At 43.0% G+C, this 16536-nt stretch overlaps 1 protein-coding gene across 2 annotated transcripts; it reads left to right on the forward strand.

Annotated features, from left to right (window-relative positions):
- The first annotated feature begins 872 nt into the window (after positions 1-872).
- Positions 873-16536, forward strand: vps45 (vacuolar protein sorting 45 homolog). Of its 2 annotated transcripts, XM_084080802.1 has the most exons (16): positions 873-1094; positions 2474-2608; positions 4041-4101; positions 4428-4507; positions 5185-5253; positions 5994-6131; positions 6277-6387; positions 6931-7065; positions 7181-7294; positions 8116-8283; positions 14093-14251; positions 14367-14474; positions 14904-15025; positions 15258-15389; positions 15510-15598; positions 15631-16536. In XM_084080802.1, the coding sequence occupies exons 1-15, from the start codon at positions 1002-1004 to the stop codon at positions 15583-15585; spliced, it is 1701 nt and encodes a 566-aa protein (XP_083936928.1). In that variant the 5' UTR covers positions 873-1001; the 3' UTR covers positions 15586-15598; positions 15631-16536. The 2 variants fall into 2 exon arrangements, with proteins under 2 accessions (XP_083936928.1, XP_083936927.1); XM_084080801.1 differs by having other exon boundaries at positions 15510-16536.

The following is a 16536-nucleotide window of genomic DNA, read 5'->3' on the forward strand; positions in this document are numbered from 1 at the left end:
AGAGTCTCTTGCAGAGTCTCCTTCTGCTCCACCTTGCGGAGAGAAAAGAGGTCTGCCACAAGAGACTCCCATTCCTCCATCCTCTCCTCCTTCTCTTCCTCAATGGCTTCCCACTCATCCTCCTTCATCCTCCACAACTCCCTGCTCTCCTCCATCTCCACCAGGTCTGACCACAACAGTGTAACTACAGCCATAATAATGGATCAGTCGTCTTCTCTGTTGCTTAGGTTCTGTTCTTTCTCTGTGACAAGAAAGAAGGAATGAACTTTTAACGTCCTGTAGACGCTTTATATACTGTTGGGCTTGTGTATAGTGTTGTCATGGCGACATCTCCACACGGCCGAAAGCACGTTGTTTCTGTTGATAATCTGAAATGACGTCACGTGCTGTCAACGGTCAACCCCCTATGTAACAGTGGCCTATTATTTCCCTTCTTTCTTTCTTTCTTTCTTTTTATGCTGCCGTTAGCTTGCAAGCTAGCGCTGCTGTTTTGTTGCACATTTTATCCTCCGCAGTGAACCAGTACTGTAGACGCTTTATATACTGTTGGCTGCCCGTTGCCCATTGGCTAATGCTTTGTTTCTTTCTGCAAACACTAGGCTTGTGTATATGTGTGTGAAAGCACGTTGTGACTGTTTCCAGTTCAATAATATGCATGATGACGTGTTGTATGTCAACGGTCAACGTCAACCTAATAATACATAATTGAAATCGATCACAGATCAAGATTCCCCAGTCTCACAAAAGGACACGAGCAATACATGAACATGGCCACAAGATAGCGCCAGACACAAAGCAACGCCCAGGGTTTCCAGGTTACGCCCATGGTGACGTCAGTGTTGGCTGTGCGTGCTGACGTCACCTTCCCGGAAGTGTAACCTGCGTCCCTTCTTCATTTCCGCAGCTCAGCTGATGTTTGTCAACATCATTGATAGAAAAGCACATAACACTAAAACAGGGCAGATCTTCGGTTATAAAGGGGTTATTAGAGGTTTATAACCATGAATGTGACTCTAGCAGTGAAGCAGTATGTCTCCAAGATGATTGAGAACAGCGGGCCTGGAATGAAGGTTCTGCTCATGGATAAAGAGACGGTGAGGACATGTATTTATTAATGTCATGTCCTTTTTTATTTTGTATTAATGTCATGGCCCTTTTCTGATTAATGTCATGTCTTTATTTTGTCAATGTCATGTATTTATTTTAATATTTTCAGTCCTTAATACCAGTCCTGTAAAGTAACTAAGTACATTTCCTCAAGTGCTGTACTTAAGTAAAGAAATGTAGTACTTTTTCCACCACTGCTTAATACCACAAAAACCTGTCCTCAGTTTAGCTGGTTTGATTCAACTGTAATCCTTCGTTTGATCAGTCTAATCCGTGATTTGTGACTAGTTTTAAACTCACTGCTTTTTCATACATCATTGATTCTCAACGCTTTTCATTTCAAGGACCTCCAGTTTGATATACATTAGACCAGTGGTTCTCGAACTTTTTTATGTCAAGGACCCCCAAATTGACACTTATTACCCCGCGGACCCCCATTTGAAAAAATAAGCCAGGGACCCCAATAAGAGAAGGTTTTTACGGCTCTCTAGCAGTGATTCTCAACCATTTTAATTTCAAGGACCCCCAGTTTAACATGCATTAGGCTACGGACCCCCATTTTAATGCCATTTATACCTCTGGGACCCCAATTCATATTGTAAAATCAATGTTAATTTAACTCTGAGAGTGTACAAATGGAACCAAATGGACCCGTCAGGGTTTGGTTCCATTTGTACACTCTCAGAGTTACAGACCCACAAGGGTCCATTTGGCTCCTATAAATCATTTAGCTGGGGACCCCCTGGTATCCCCTCAAGTACCCCTGGGGGTCCCCGGACCCCACTTTGAGAACCAATGCATTAGACGGTCTAATGCATTGGTTCTCAAAGTGGGGGGTAGGTAGAGAAAAAAATCTCGCCTGCCCTAAATGTAATTTCTGGGAAAGCCACTGATTAGACCACAGACCCCCATTTGTCACAGTTATTATTATTATTTAATCTAAATCTTTAAAACATAATTGTAAAATTCCCACTGCTGCTGTTAATTTAACAAATTCCATCTGTACACTCTCAGAGTTGCAAACCCATAAGGGTCCAGTTGGTTCCTGTCCGTCATTTAGCTGGGGACCCACCGTCCGGGACCCCCTCAAACATCCCTGGGGGTCCCTGCCCAGCCCCAGACCCCTCGTTGAGAGCCAGTGGGTTATGAATTAAAACCTGTTTATGTTGATGGTTAATAGGATAGAAGAAAGATGACATGCACTTTGAAACTGTTAAAGTAAGATCATGTCTTGTTTTATGATTGATTATTCATTCTTATTATTATAACGTGTGTGTGTGTGTGTGTGTGTGTGTGTGTGTGTGTGTGTGTGTGTGTGTGTGTGTGTGTGTGTGTGTGTGTGTGTGTGTGTGTGTGTGTGTTCCAGACCAGCATAGTGAGTGTGGTTTACACTCAGTCAGAGATCTTGCAGAAGGAGGTGTATCTGTTTGAGAGGATCGACTCTCAAAACAGAGACAACATGAAGCATCTCAAAGCTCTCTGCTTCCTGCGTCCCACCAAGGTACTTACTGTGTGTGTGTGTGTGTGTGTGTGTGTGTGTGTGTGTTGTAGCACTAAACCCATTGAGACCTGAAGCCGATTCTACATGTCTCCTAAATCCCAACAGTATTCTGAAAAAGTATGTTTCTATATTAGTGGTGCTCAATACTTTTCATGTCAAGGGCCCCCAGAATTATATGTATTTGGCCGCGGATCCCCATCTCAAAATATGTTGTTCCAGGGACCCCCAGAAGCAAAGATTTGAGTTAAAAATGTTCGCTTTAAAAATATATATATATTCAAAGATTTGCACACATTTTCACGATTTTTCAAAAATAGCAGATCGGTGCCGCGCTATGAGCTTGTATATCTGCTATTTTTGAATAGCCAAAGTGTAACATCATGCTTTTTTTTTTTCTCAGGTACTTTGTAAATATGTATATAACTTGTTTCTGGCCTTCTATTGTTCTCTGTTGATCTCCTTCCCACTTAACCCCCTACCCCTCTTCTTTTTCTCTCTCCCCACTCTTCTTTCTACGGAACTTAACGTTGCGATGGGAGTGTTGTACAAAAACGAATTTCACCCACTTTTTTACCTTGTAAACCTGTGATGTGACAATAAACCTGATTCTGATTCTTTAGCTCAAATAAAAAAAAGATGCGTTCCAGGTCTTAATGGGTTGATGCACCTCTGCATTAAGTGTCTTGATCAGGGACACTTTTAGACACATGTGCTGCGTTCACACTGGCAGATACAAAAGATACAAAGCCACACAGCATATTTGTAGCTTTGTATCTTTGTAGCTGAAGTTGAAACCAGCTCAACTTTTTTGTAGCGGTTATAGCTTTTGTAGCAGCTACAAACGTCGGATGTATCTTTGTATCTTCACGTCACTGGCTTCCATTGAAGAAAAGAATGGTAGCCTGTATCTTTGTAGCTGACAGTGTGAACGCAGCAATAAACTGGGTGGACTGGGGGTCCGGGTGGGTGAACCAGTCGGTGACGTTCTGTTTACCAGGCGACCTCTCTCTCTACCCACTCAGTTTCTGCCGCCGGATTCAGGCGGATGGTAGACTACTAGACATCAGGCCGGGTTTCATGTTAGTGGACGAGAGCAGGACGGTACAATGATATGAGGTCACAGTAACGGTAGACAACAAGGCCACAAGTTGGAATGGAATTTACAAGCGGATGTGTAGCGGCGGTTACGTAGCTCCCTCACACAAGGACAAAAACATGCTGTGGCCTTAACCTGAAGTGTGTGTACTGTATGTGTGTGTGCGTGTACACATGGGTGTGGGAGGGTGGTCCACGCTATGTCTAAGGTTGTAATTTCTATTTAATCCCTTGGTGGCTGGTGTTTGTTCATAGGAATCACCATAGAAATGTATTTCTACTGTAAACTATTGCACCAACTCTCCTCTCTTATTCTATTCTATTGTGTGTCCTACAGGAGAATGTTGAGAGCTTGATCCAGGAGTTGAGAAGACCCAAATACAGTGTTTACTTCATCTGTAAGCACGCTCTATTTTCTTCTACGGGCTGCAACTAAACCTTATTGATTATTGCCTGTATCTGTTGTGCAATCTGTCTATGTGATTTTGATTTTCATCACTGTTATCTGAACCCAAACACATCTTGAAATATCTGTGTATACCCAGCAGTCAAAAACACAACTTTACATTATATAATATGGAACAAAAACAAACATTGGCATTGTTGGTTGAATTGAGACACTAATATTATGATATAGTGTAATATAATGATCATATAGTATATAGTATAGTAGAACATACTATATGATAATAATGATATATATTTTGCTACTGTTTGATTACAGACTTCAGTAATGTCATCAGTAAAAGTGAGATCAAGACGTTGGCGGAGGCTGATGAACAGGAAGTGGTTGCAGAAGTACAGGTGAGGAGACACACGCACACACACGCACACGCACGCACACACACACACACACACACACACACACACACACACACACACACACGCACGTAACTCATAACAATATGTATTGTGTTGTGTATTCTATTGACTGTGTATTGTTGTTGTATTTACTGTGTTTATTATATTAGATATTGTGATGTGTATTATAGCTGTGTATTGTATTAACCATGTGCATTGTATTAACAGTGTGCATTGTGTTGTGTATTTTGTTAACATTGTATATTATGTTGTGTATTGTGCATGGATTAAAGTTCTCAATTGATTCCAGTAATTTGGATTCTATAGAAGCCAGCATGTCTTCTATGAAAGCATGTCGTGCACAAAAAAATAGCCAATCTATCATCTATTTTTGGTTATTTTAAGATGAAAGAGTATTTGAAGTGGTCAAACTAGCAATAGAATACATGTTCAGAAACATCTTCCATAAACATGAATTGTCTCAAAAAAAGCAAAGTATCATAAAAGCAAAGGGGAAATAATCTGTGATTTGTTCAACTGGTTGACTGTATGTAGAACAGCAGCAACATAGGTTTAGAATAATGATAATACCTAAACATAACCAGACCATTTTCAGTCATGAGATTTTATGTTGCTTTATTCCATGATTGTGTTAACAGTGTGTGCATCATGTGTTGTAGGAGTTCTATGGAGACTTCATTGCAGTGAATCCTCATCTGTTCTCTCTCAACCTACAAGGAGTGACCAGGGTAATGTCACACGGCTGTACAATCACTCACAAATGACTCTCGCTACACATTCACAAGCTGCATCGTATGACGAAGTATAAAATGGGGTTGTTGGGAAGTTGTTTATCACATTAAACCCTGTTCTTGGCATGTCGTAATAGGGGAAGATTAGGCCAAAATAGGTGAACATTCAACAAAAATAGCTGATCTACCAGCTGACAACATGTTGCGTCGTGATGCATCGTGAGCTTGTAGGTCGGCTAGTTTCAGAAAAGAGCTTTGGTTTATCTGTGAAAAAAGGACGGGGCAAGTACAGGTTAAGTCGTAAACTGACAAAAAGTTGATGGTTAAAACACTTTTATACAATCATTCAGTAATGCTCCTTTATTTACGTTATTTATGTGCAGTCCAAATAAAAATACATTTTCCACAAAATCACAATAACATGATCCTAGTCTTTAACCCATTAAAACTGGGAAAGTATCATTTTAGATTTGAGATATTTATCGTCTCTGTTGGGTGGAAACCTCATATGTCCAAAACTCTCAAGCATTCAAATTCAAAATCATCAAAAGTAGCACATCTACAAGCTCGAAACGCGTAGTAGATCTGCTACTTTTGATGCTTTTGTGTGACGCTGTAGTATGATCAAGTAAGGGATCTTTGTCTGAAAGGTTTAAGGTTAAACACTTTGAACCTGGGCTCCCTATTTTGGGCAAGTCATATAGGTAGATGTTTTCAAAGATCTTGTGTGTGTTCAGGGTCGTAGCTGGGAGCCGTCCATGTTGATGAGGTCCACTCAGGGTTTGACATCCGTCCTTCTGGCCTTGAAGAAATGTCCCATGATCAGATACCAGCTGTCCTCTGACTTGACCAAGAGACTGGCTGAGAGTGTTAAGGTAACACACAAGACATACACACACACACACACACACACACACACACACACACACACACACACACACACACACACACACACTTAGACACACACTCAAATATACACACGCCACACAGATGTTGAAATGTGTGTGTTTCTTCCCCTAGCAAATCATCACTAAGGAGTATGAGTTGTTTGACTTCAGAAAGACAGAGGTTCCTCCTCTACTGCTGATCCTCGACCGTAGCGATGATGCCATCACCCCTCTGTTGAACCAGGTAAACACGCTAAAAACATGTTAATATCACCCTTCTGTTGAACCAGGTAAACATGCTAAAACATGTTAATATCACCCCTCTGTTGAACCAGGTGAACACGCTAAAAACGTGCTAATATCAACCCTCAGTTGAACAAGGTAGACACGATAAAAACATGCTAATATCACCCCTCTGTTGAACTAGGTAAACACGCTAAAACATGCTAATACCACCCCTCTGTTGAATCAGGTGAACACGCTAAAATATGCTAATATCACAACCCTGTTTAACCAGGTAAACGCGCTACAGACACGATAAAACATGCTAATATTAATCCTCTGCTGAACCAGCTAAACATGCTAAAAGATCTCATGAAGTCAAGTTGATTCTAGTTGTTTTTTTCATACAGTCCTCTAATGGATTACAAATGCTGGTGCATGTATGAAAATACGAATTTGACCCACTTCTTCACACCAAACTTGTGATGTGACAATAAAGCTGATTCTGGACATACCATGTGAGGTGATAGTGTGTTTCTGTATGTTTTGTCGTACTGCCTTCTAGTGGACATACCAGGCCATGGTCCATGAGCTGCTGGGTCTCAACAACAACAGAATCGATCTGTCCAGAGTCCCTGGAATCAGCAAAGACCTGCGGGAGGTTGTCCTGTCTGCCGACAACGATGAGTTCTACGCTAACGTACGCAACGTCTTTAACATGGTTCTGCTTTATGTGTTCATTCTGCACGATCGTGTATAGATCTATGCTCATATTATTTTGTGTGTGCGTGTGTGCGTGTGCTACGTGCGTGTAGAACCTCTATTTGAACTTTGGCGAGATCGGCAGCAACATAAAAAACCTGATGGAAGATTTTGCGAAGAAAAAACCCAAAGGCGAGCAGAGACTGGAATCCATCTCTGATATGAAGGTAATACAGAGCCAGACATGCAGACAGACAGACAGACAGACAGACAGACAGACACAGTCAGCTTTAATTTGTCTCTCCATGATTACCACAAAAGTGCAATATGTTACTTATATAGATACTTTCAATGCATACTGAAATACATGCACATGACAGTGGATGCTAGGCCAAAAAGACTTTAGGAAAGTAAGCCCGCACTCCAACTGCATGGTAAAGAGCAACATCATTTGAAAGAGTTTGACAACGTTTCGATCCAAGATGGCTCTTCTTCAGGTCAGGTAAATTAACCTGAAGAAAATCCATCGCTGATCGAAACGTTGTCAAACTCTTTCAAATGAATTTGCTCATTACCATGCAGTCAGAGTGCTGGCTCTACTTTTCTAAATGCTATTGATCAGGGGTCTTCAACAGCGGGTCCGGGACCCCTAGGAGGTCCTCAGAGATACTGCAGGGGGGCCTCCAAATCCTTGTGTGATAGGAACTTTATTTTTTTATTTATACATTAATCACTTGAACCTTTAAGCTCACGATGTGTCATAGACGCGTTGTGAGCTTGTAGATCTGCTATTTTCAGCGAAGAGGTTTGGTGTACAGGGAAATGAGAGCAGACCCTTAGTACCGAGCCAAAGGTACACAAAGTATTGAGGGTTTTCTTTAACACATTGAACATGAATCCAGTATGTAGTGGGGATCCCTGCTTTATCTCTCTCTCAGCTAAGGGGTCCTTGGCCTGGAAAAAAACACTGCTATAGATATCAAAAGAGCTTCACAAGAACAATGATGGGGGGAACACAGGGTCACATGACTGTGTGTGTCCCCTGCAGGCGTTTGTAGACAACTACCCTCAGTTTAAGAAGATGTCTGGCACGGTGTCCAAACACGTCACGGTGGTGGGAGAGCTGTCTCGTCTGGTGTCAGAGAGACAGCTGATGGAGGTGTCAGAGACGGAGCAGGAACTGGCCTGTCAGAATGACCACTCCAGCGCACAGCAGGTACTCGCGCACACACACACACACACACACACACACACACACACATATATATACACGCACGCACACAATAGATTGCAGTGTGGCAGACACACATGCCAGATGAGATATTTATTTATTAATCCCCGCAGAGAAATTGAGGCTGTTACAGCAGCATAATGTGATAAAATAAATAATCTACCAGACAAATAGAAACACAACAGACACAGATGGGACATAATCGCACAAGACCAGGGCCGACACAGGACCATATGCATTGAGGGAGAGAGTTCTTATTAGGGTTTAACAGCGGGATTCCCGGGATACGGGAATCCCGGGAATCCCGAGGTTATTTACCTCAAAAATGAATAGTATTCATTTTTGTTAGAAATGAATACTAATTAGTAGAAAGGCCTATCTACAGCGCGGAGGAATAACTATTATAATTAGCCAAGTTACTTGCCGCGTTGCCGACCAGGGCAGGGTCCCATCGTCCCGTTGTGAACCATATGGGACGCACTGAATGTAACAGTAATGAACAAAATAAAACACAAGTGGCCGTGATGCCCCATGCCTGCCCTGCGCACGATGATTTCACCGTTTCCTCTGCTGTCAATACGATACGGTAGACACCAGTTGACTTGTTGAGATTCAACATCAAGTGAAACGCTGCATAAACAGTGGGTAGGTTTGATTTCAAGCCTATATTCCAGCTTAAAATGCGCGCAAGCCCAGCAATGCTTTTGATAGAGAGAGAGGAGAGACCGGAGAGCTGGAGAGAGAGAGCAAGAAAGAGCGCGTGCGAGAGAGAGAGAGAGACAAAGTATTAGACCGATGTGGTCCGATTTTTTAATCATCATTAATGTAGCCTACCCTACCAAGTACCAACACTTGCATTTTAGAACGTTCAAACTACCATTTACTAGAACTAGTAGAACAAGTGAACAGCACAACAGCTGTCTGTCTCATTGACTGTCAGTGGCAGCGCATGCATGTGCACGTCAAAATCACACTACAAAACCCGACATTTGATCAACAACAAAATATAGATGAATACATTTGACAACATACAGCCAACATCCCAAAATGGAGTCTTAATGTCCAGCAAGTAGCCTAGCCTAATATACATTAATAACTGCAAACAAATTACAAGTTTAGGCTATCAAATCAATATCCTACAAAAGTAGAGATAAGCTGTGACCTCACCGGCGCTCTGATGGACAATAAATAAATAATCATTTTGCAAACAACATCCATGTTCTGTTCTCTTGTCAATAATGATACAAATGGAACGTTTATTTCAGAAGCTAGAGTTTGACATTGTTTGAGTGCGTTTTGGGTGCACAGCGCAGCTCCTCGTTTAAGGTAATTGTCTTCACCCGCTGCTGCGCAACAGGGCAGATCTCCGCCAGGGCACTATATTATATTTATATATTATATTTATTTGATTAAAAAAATCAACTTAAGTCATTATTAGTGCAAGTTCATAGGTGGACACAATAGGGACATTTGGGCACCTCGATTTAAAATTGGCTATTTAAGTATCTACATATAAATGCATTTTAGTGGGCATTTTTCTTTTTTTTTTTACCCTTTAACGGGAATTCCCGGGAAGCCCGGGAAAAGGTCTGAAAATTCCCGGGAATTAAAATTAGATATTTCCCGGAAAATGTTAAACCCTAGTTCTAATGCATTATGCAGTCTGATGGCAGTTGGCATGAAAGAGAGTCTGTACCGCTCCGTATGCATATACGGGGGGAAAGTGAGCATCTGGGCTGAAGGTCCTATCCTGCAGCTCGCCATAGAGTGGATGGGAAGGGTTAACCAGGGTGGCGTTTAGTTTGTCCCTAATCCTCCTCTCTGCGACTGACTGCAGCCCTTCCATTCGGAAGCCAACAACAGAGCTGGCCTTCTTTATGATTTTATTGAGCTTGTTCAGCTCCCAGGCCTTGATGCCACCTCTCCCAGCATACCACTGCATAGAACAGAAGGATACTACACTGACATCCAGTGGTGTAAAGTAACTAAGTACATTTACTCAAGTACTGTACTTAACATTGACTGCCATGGACGAGTTAACTCGTCGAATTCTGCCAGGGCTCACACTGCCAACGACGAGTTTTTTCACACAGAACCAGGAGATAACGTGATCCAAAGATTTATTGCTCCATTCACTTCCTGGTTAACTTATTACTTAAAAATCCTGTATCTCGGATCCTGTGTTGTTGTTTTTTTTAATTATGTATTCTGTGAAATTAAAAAATTGCTGGCAGTCTGGGCGTTATTTAGTTGTATATACTCTGGCAGTTAAAGAGTTAGTTACAATTTTGAGGTACTTATACTTTATTGGAGCATTTCCAATTGTCTATATTTCTATTCCAGTACATCTCAGAGGAAAATATTGTACTTTTTACTCCACTACAATTATTTGAAAACTTTAGTTTCTAGTTACTTTGCAGTTATAAATTACTAGAGTTTCGGGGGGCTACGCCCCCCTCAACCCCAGCCGCGCACGGGGCCCAGCGTGGCCGTGTGTATATTGGGGGACCCAAATCGCCGGAGTGAAACTGTGGAAAAGTTTTTTTGAAAAAGGAAAAAATTTGAAGAAATAATATTTGTTATGTTTCAGGGGGTCCACAGGGGGTCCGCGGACCCCCTGATGGTCCACTGACCCCCTGTGGAGTGTTGGGACGCGCGGGGACACCCCTGGAACATTGCGGACCATTTTGGTGTTTTTTTTTTTTCATGAAGGTGGTTGCTTGTTTCTGGCGCAGGCTGTGCAAACCTGGCAACCCAGGCATGCTGCCGCACGTTTAAGTGGCGTAGCGGCATGAGGGTCAGTGGGGCCGTGGCTCGGTCAGTGAAGACCCTGTAGTGCGGATGATATGTGGCATAGAGGGGCAGATTGTAAATCCACAGAGGAAACATCCGTGGGCTACCATTGGTTCAGCGATGTGTGCGGTCGCCCTGCGGCCCCTCCTCCTCCACCAATGTGCAGTATTGAGAGCCCTGACGTCACAACAATTGGAGCGATGGGCACTGCACTGTGGTTGGTTAGGGTACACCTAGGGCCCAGGTAGAACCCAGTTAAAGCCTGCATGGGCAAACCCAGTTAGGACCCGCCTTGGTCCCACATAAACATGGCTAGTTGGGGCCCACCTAAGGGCCAGGTAGAAGCTACTTATAGCCTGCATGGGCATCGCAGTTGGGACTGAAGTGGATGCCGCTGACATTGCTGACATGGGGTCCATATGGTTTAGCCCACCTTGAAACCATATGGGAACTACGCTGGCATGCTGGCTGTAATGCAAACGCTGCATCATACCTGCAGTGTGTAGTTTGATGTTGTGTGTGTAGCAGATATACCTGCAGTCTGTAGATCAGTGGTTCTCAACCTGGGGGTCGCGACCCCCAGGGGGGTCGGCAAATAATTTGGGGGGGTCGCCAGATTTTTTGGTGAATTAAAAAAAAAAAAAAAAAAAAAAGTTTGTTTTTATTTATTTTTTTACAAAATATTTTTTTATGTTATCATTAATTCATGTTTTATCAGTTAATTTACTCAATTTACCCCCTTTTTGCAAAAATGTTTTGATAATAAACAATTATCAAATAACCTATTATAATTAAATAACCTTCGCGCGCGCGAACGGGACCGCTCGCACGCGCGAACGGGACCGCACGCGTGCATGCGGGGGGTCGCGGGAAATAATATCATTATTTTGGGGGTCACGGCCTGAAAAGGTTGAGAACCCCTGGTGTAGATCAATGTCCATAGGAAAGTCAATGCCCAGCAGTGTTTTTTTTCCCCAGCAGAGTTTCTAGTGTCTCTGTGTCTGTCTGGAAGAGGTTGCACATGAACTCTGCAGCCGCACTGAGGCGCTCCAACACAAACACTCTGACATTAAGCTGCTTCACACAACAAACATCAGCACCACGCTGCTGTTTGTCCAAAAGACACAATATCTCCTCTCCCACCGACGTCATGTGTTCATTTGTCGACAGCCGTACAGACTCCTTTTGACACATTTTACGTCGTTTATCCAGCTCTCACTGACTCTCCACATCGGGCTGTTATTTTGCTGCGATCAAGTCAACGATGTGAGAGATTAGCTATCACAGACGGACGGACAGGGGGTGAAACATAGTCTTGCGCCATGCCTTTCGGCCTGGCGGAGACAATTAAAAACCGAAAGTAAAGGAAATGGCCATTTCTGCAACAGAAGTAGTCAATAAACTATGCTATGAAAACATGGGCCACATTGGCAAAGAATGTAAGAAAGAGGCAAGCATGTAGAAAATAGCCGATCTCCAAGCTTACAAAGCCTCTCAACGTGAGGCGTTTCGAGCTTGTAGATCGGCTATTTTCACAATATTTACTTGTGGAACGGAGTCAAACTGAATGGGGGGGTCCCAGATCAAGTACGTGTATTTGGGGGGGGGGGGGGGGGGGGGGGGGGGGGCGGCGTGAAAGGGTTGATAAACACTGCTGTAATCGGAGCGAAATTATCTGAAATTACTACATGACCATAATGCAGGCTAACATGCGTTGCACGGGGCGGTCCTGCCATTACGTTAGTTACTGTAGTTGCTGTGGAGCTACGTAGTTCTCCAGAAGACACACACAAACATACACCATCTACAATGGACGAACTGAGCAGCAATATAGACATTCACCACACGAACGTGCATTGTTGACAAAGTGATTGCACAGCCGCTGCAGGCATGACAACCAGGTTGGCGTTAGCGACATGGCAGCTATCACAGCCCCCTGTCCGTCGTGCTGCAACTGCCTGTGATGGCTACAGCAGTAACAGCAAGCTGTCTGCGATGCCATTGTCTGGAGACTGCTCTTAGCGTGACACGACCAATGAGAGTGAGCGCTGTAGTTGTTGCTAAGATACGGTGGCGTCTCTGCCCCATAGCTTGTAGATCTCTCACACATGATTGGCGTAGGCTGCGTTGCCAGGTCTGACTTTGTGTGTAAGCAATGGTCGGCTTATTTTTGCGCGCCTTTGGGCTCGTTTGCATTGTGCGCACGGCAGCGCTTGTTTAGCGTACGTCAGCGCGACGTGGCAACGGACGTGGCAACGTGAAAGGTGATTGGCTGGTGAAAAGAAACACCCGACGTTACACCAGAAATGGTGCCTGGAGAAAATGGTGACCAAAAAAAAAGTTTGGAAAAAAAGGCAAAAAAACCCGCAGCGGCTGCGTGCTGTTGTGGTGATGAGGTCGTGCGCACGGTAAACGGTACGAAGCTGGCTCCCCTTCCGTTTTGTCCGACATTTGGTGAGTAGAATTAATTATGTTGCGCGGTGGAAAAGGTGTAGTCAGCAGTGAGATGTCCCCTACGCGAGGCGTAAATTCAGCGCGGCCGCCGTGGCGAGTCAGTTGGCCACATGTGGTCTGGCGGTGCGTTGTTTAGTCGATAACAGAGCTGTGGGGTGTGGACACCGAGGGTGCGGAAGTTGGTCGCCATTTATATAGTTAGATTACATTATAAAACATACATTAACCACTTTAGCCCTATTTTATACCTAGGCTATTTGAAAATATCTGATCTACAAGCTCACAACGCATCACAAGTTTGTAGATCTACTATTTTCAAACATTTTAGTACTTTTACTTTTGGTATTTTAAGTACATTTTGATACCAATACTTTTGTACTTTTACACAAGTAAACTTTGAATTCCGGACTTTTACTTGTAACTGAGTACTTCTACATTGCAGTATTGATACTTTTATTTAAGTAAAACATTTGAGTACTTTTTCCACCACTGCTACCCACTGCACTGACATCATCATCTGTTTGTGTGGTCGTGTGTGTGTGTGTAGAATGTGCGTCGGCTGGTGCAGAACCCTCGTGTTTCTGAGCTGGACGCAGTCAGGCTGGTGATGCTGTACGCTCTGAGATACGAACGCCACAGTAACAACATCCTCAGCTCACTGATGGACGACCTCAGCAGGAAGGGAGTTACAGAACGCCACCGCAGAGTATGAACTATTATTATTATTATTCCATTTTATCATTATTATTATATTATTCTTTTGTTGTTGTATCATCGGATATACAGTATACAGTATAATGAATGGTTGCATGTGTTATCAGATGGTTCAGTCTGTTATTGATTACGGAGGGAAGAGAGTCAGAGGAAGTGACCTCATCACCCCGAATGATGCTGTTGCCATCACCAAGCAGTTTTTTAAAGGACTCAAGGTACACACACACGCACGCACGCACGCACGCACGCACGCACACGCGCGCGCGCGTGCGCACACACACACCATATGCACACACACACACACACACACACACACACACACAGACCACTTTTCAAAATTTGTGAAATGTTTTGGCCCTACATGCCCAAAATAGGTGTGCAAGGTTGAAAGTGAGTGGAAACGATTATAACGATTATACAAAATAATTGTGATGGGCTCAAAATAATTGTGATGAAGCTATTATGTAATAATTGTGACGGGAGCCTAATGGCTGCTGGCACAAAGGACTGCCCCAGTCACTTTATTCTGATATATCATAGAACAACGTGGTCTCTATGAATACAAAACAAAGTGCTTGTTTTAAGTGTGTGTGTGTGTGTGTGTGTGTGTGTGTGTGTGTGTGCGTGTGCGTGCGCGCGCGCAGGGAGTTGAAAACGTGTACACACAGCACCATCCTCTCATCCATGACACCCTGGACCAGCTGATAAAAGGACGACTCAAAGACAGCCAGTACCCCTACCTGGGACCCAGTACTCTGAGAGACAGGTACCATTAACCTTATTAACAGGTACCTAATCTTATTTTGTGAGAGTGGAGAACTCCTTCTGCCACCTCCGTGAATGTCTGGTTTAGTCAACTTGGTCAGGGAGCGGCTCTGGAAAAGCGCTCTGGAAAGTGGCTCTTGAAAACACTGCAACTGATCAAATCAACTCAAAATGACACCTGGAATTATATAATTTCTGATTGTGTTATTGTGTCTGTCCGTCTGTGTCTATAGGCCTCAGGACATCATTGTGTTTGTGATTGGTGGAGCAACGTATGAAGAGGCGCTGACGGTGTATAACCTCAACAGAACCATTCCTGGAATCCGTATAGTACTAGGAGGCACCACCGTACACAATACTAAGAGGTTAGTACTATTAATACATACTGCATGCTGCGGGGTACTGCCATACACTAAGTATACACACATTGTTCCACGTACAAGTTGATTTATCCCAGTGGCTAAAACACAGTCTGTCTCTCTCAGTTTTCTGGAGGAGGTTACTTTGGCATCGGGTCCAGGGAGCGAGCGGACGCAAGGTGCAGGAAGATACAGACACTGAACAGAACACATACACACACACACACACACACAGACACACATACGTACACACACACACACACACACACTACTGAAGAAACGCTAACATTCCACATCGCTCTGTCTCTCCATCGCTCTCTCTCGTCACCATGGTTACAGTGATAAAGCAGTTAAAGTTGTCAATGTCACGTCTCCTGACGGTGACTCACATGTTTCTGTCCATGTTGTGATGGAGAGAAGACGACTTCTTGTGTGTTTATGTTTAAAAGAACTGTCCGCTCAACTGTCTACTCTCTAAAGATACGCTCTGTCAGTATTGCTAGGAATTTCTCAAATGAAAATCACAATCATTTCCTCCAAAATGTTGATGTATTTTTCAATGAACTGTCGAAGATTTCCGTTAAGGGTCCATTCCTTTGGCAAACGTGATTTGAGTTTCCAATGTTTTCTGTGGTATTTGAGCTGTGTCTTGACACATAAGATTATTGAAAATGCTTCAATAGGTTAAACATTAAACATGTTGGCGTTAAATAAAGGCTTCCCTCTTTTATTTTTAACTGAGTGCCCGGATCTCCAGCTTTTTATCTGAGGTTAAACAATTATTTCACAGATTTTGTTAGACATAAAACTCAGCTTGTGCACATTAATTGTTGGATAACGACCCGGAATCTTGATAGAATTCCGAAATTACAGTTCCATTTTATTGGTTATGCAGAGCGCAATAAACTACCAGGATTTTCACAGGTCAAATTCAAATGGAATGGATCTTTAAAGAACTTCACTTGGCACAGAAAATATCTGAATTATAATTTAATTCTATTGCAGTTGTAGTTTGTTTTTGGTTTCTTTGCTTTATTTTGAGTGGCTTGTCCCTTTGAGATGTCCTGCGTGTAAGACTAACTAATGATGTTGTTGAGTCTCAAGGAGAAAAAAGACATCGATTTTAATGAATAAACATGAATGCTGAACAGAA

Source organism: Gymnoscopelus microlampas, assembly GCF_963454915.1.
Source record: "Gymnoscopelus microlampas genome assembly, chromosome: 15".
Taxonomy (NCBI): domain Eukaryota; kingdom Metazoa; phylum Chordata; class Actinopteri; order Myctophiformes; family Myctophidae; genus Gymnoscopelus; species Gymnoscopelus microlampas.

Coding starts and splice junctions, on each gene's coding strand:
- vps45 (XM_084080801.1), top strand. CDS start 1,002: ATGAATGTGACTCTAGCAGTGAAGCAGTATGTCTCCAAGATGATTGAG. Junction 6,388..6,930: donor TCACCCCTCTGTTGAACCAG/GTAAACACGCTA, acceptor ACTGCCTTCTAG/TGGACATACCAGGCCATGGT. Junction 8,284..14,092: donor ACCACTCCAGCGCACAGCAG/GTACTCGCGCAC, acceptor GTGTGTGTGTAG/AATGTGCGTCGGCTGGTGCA.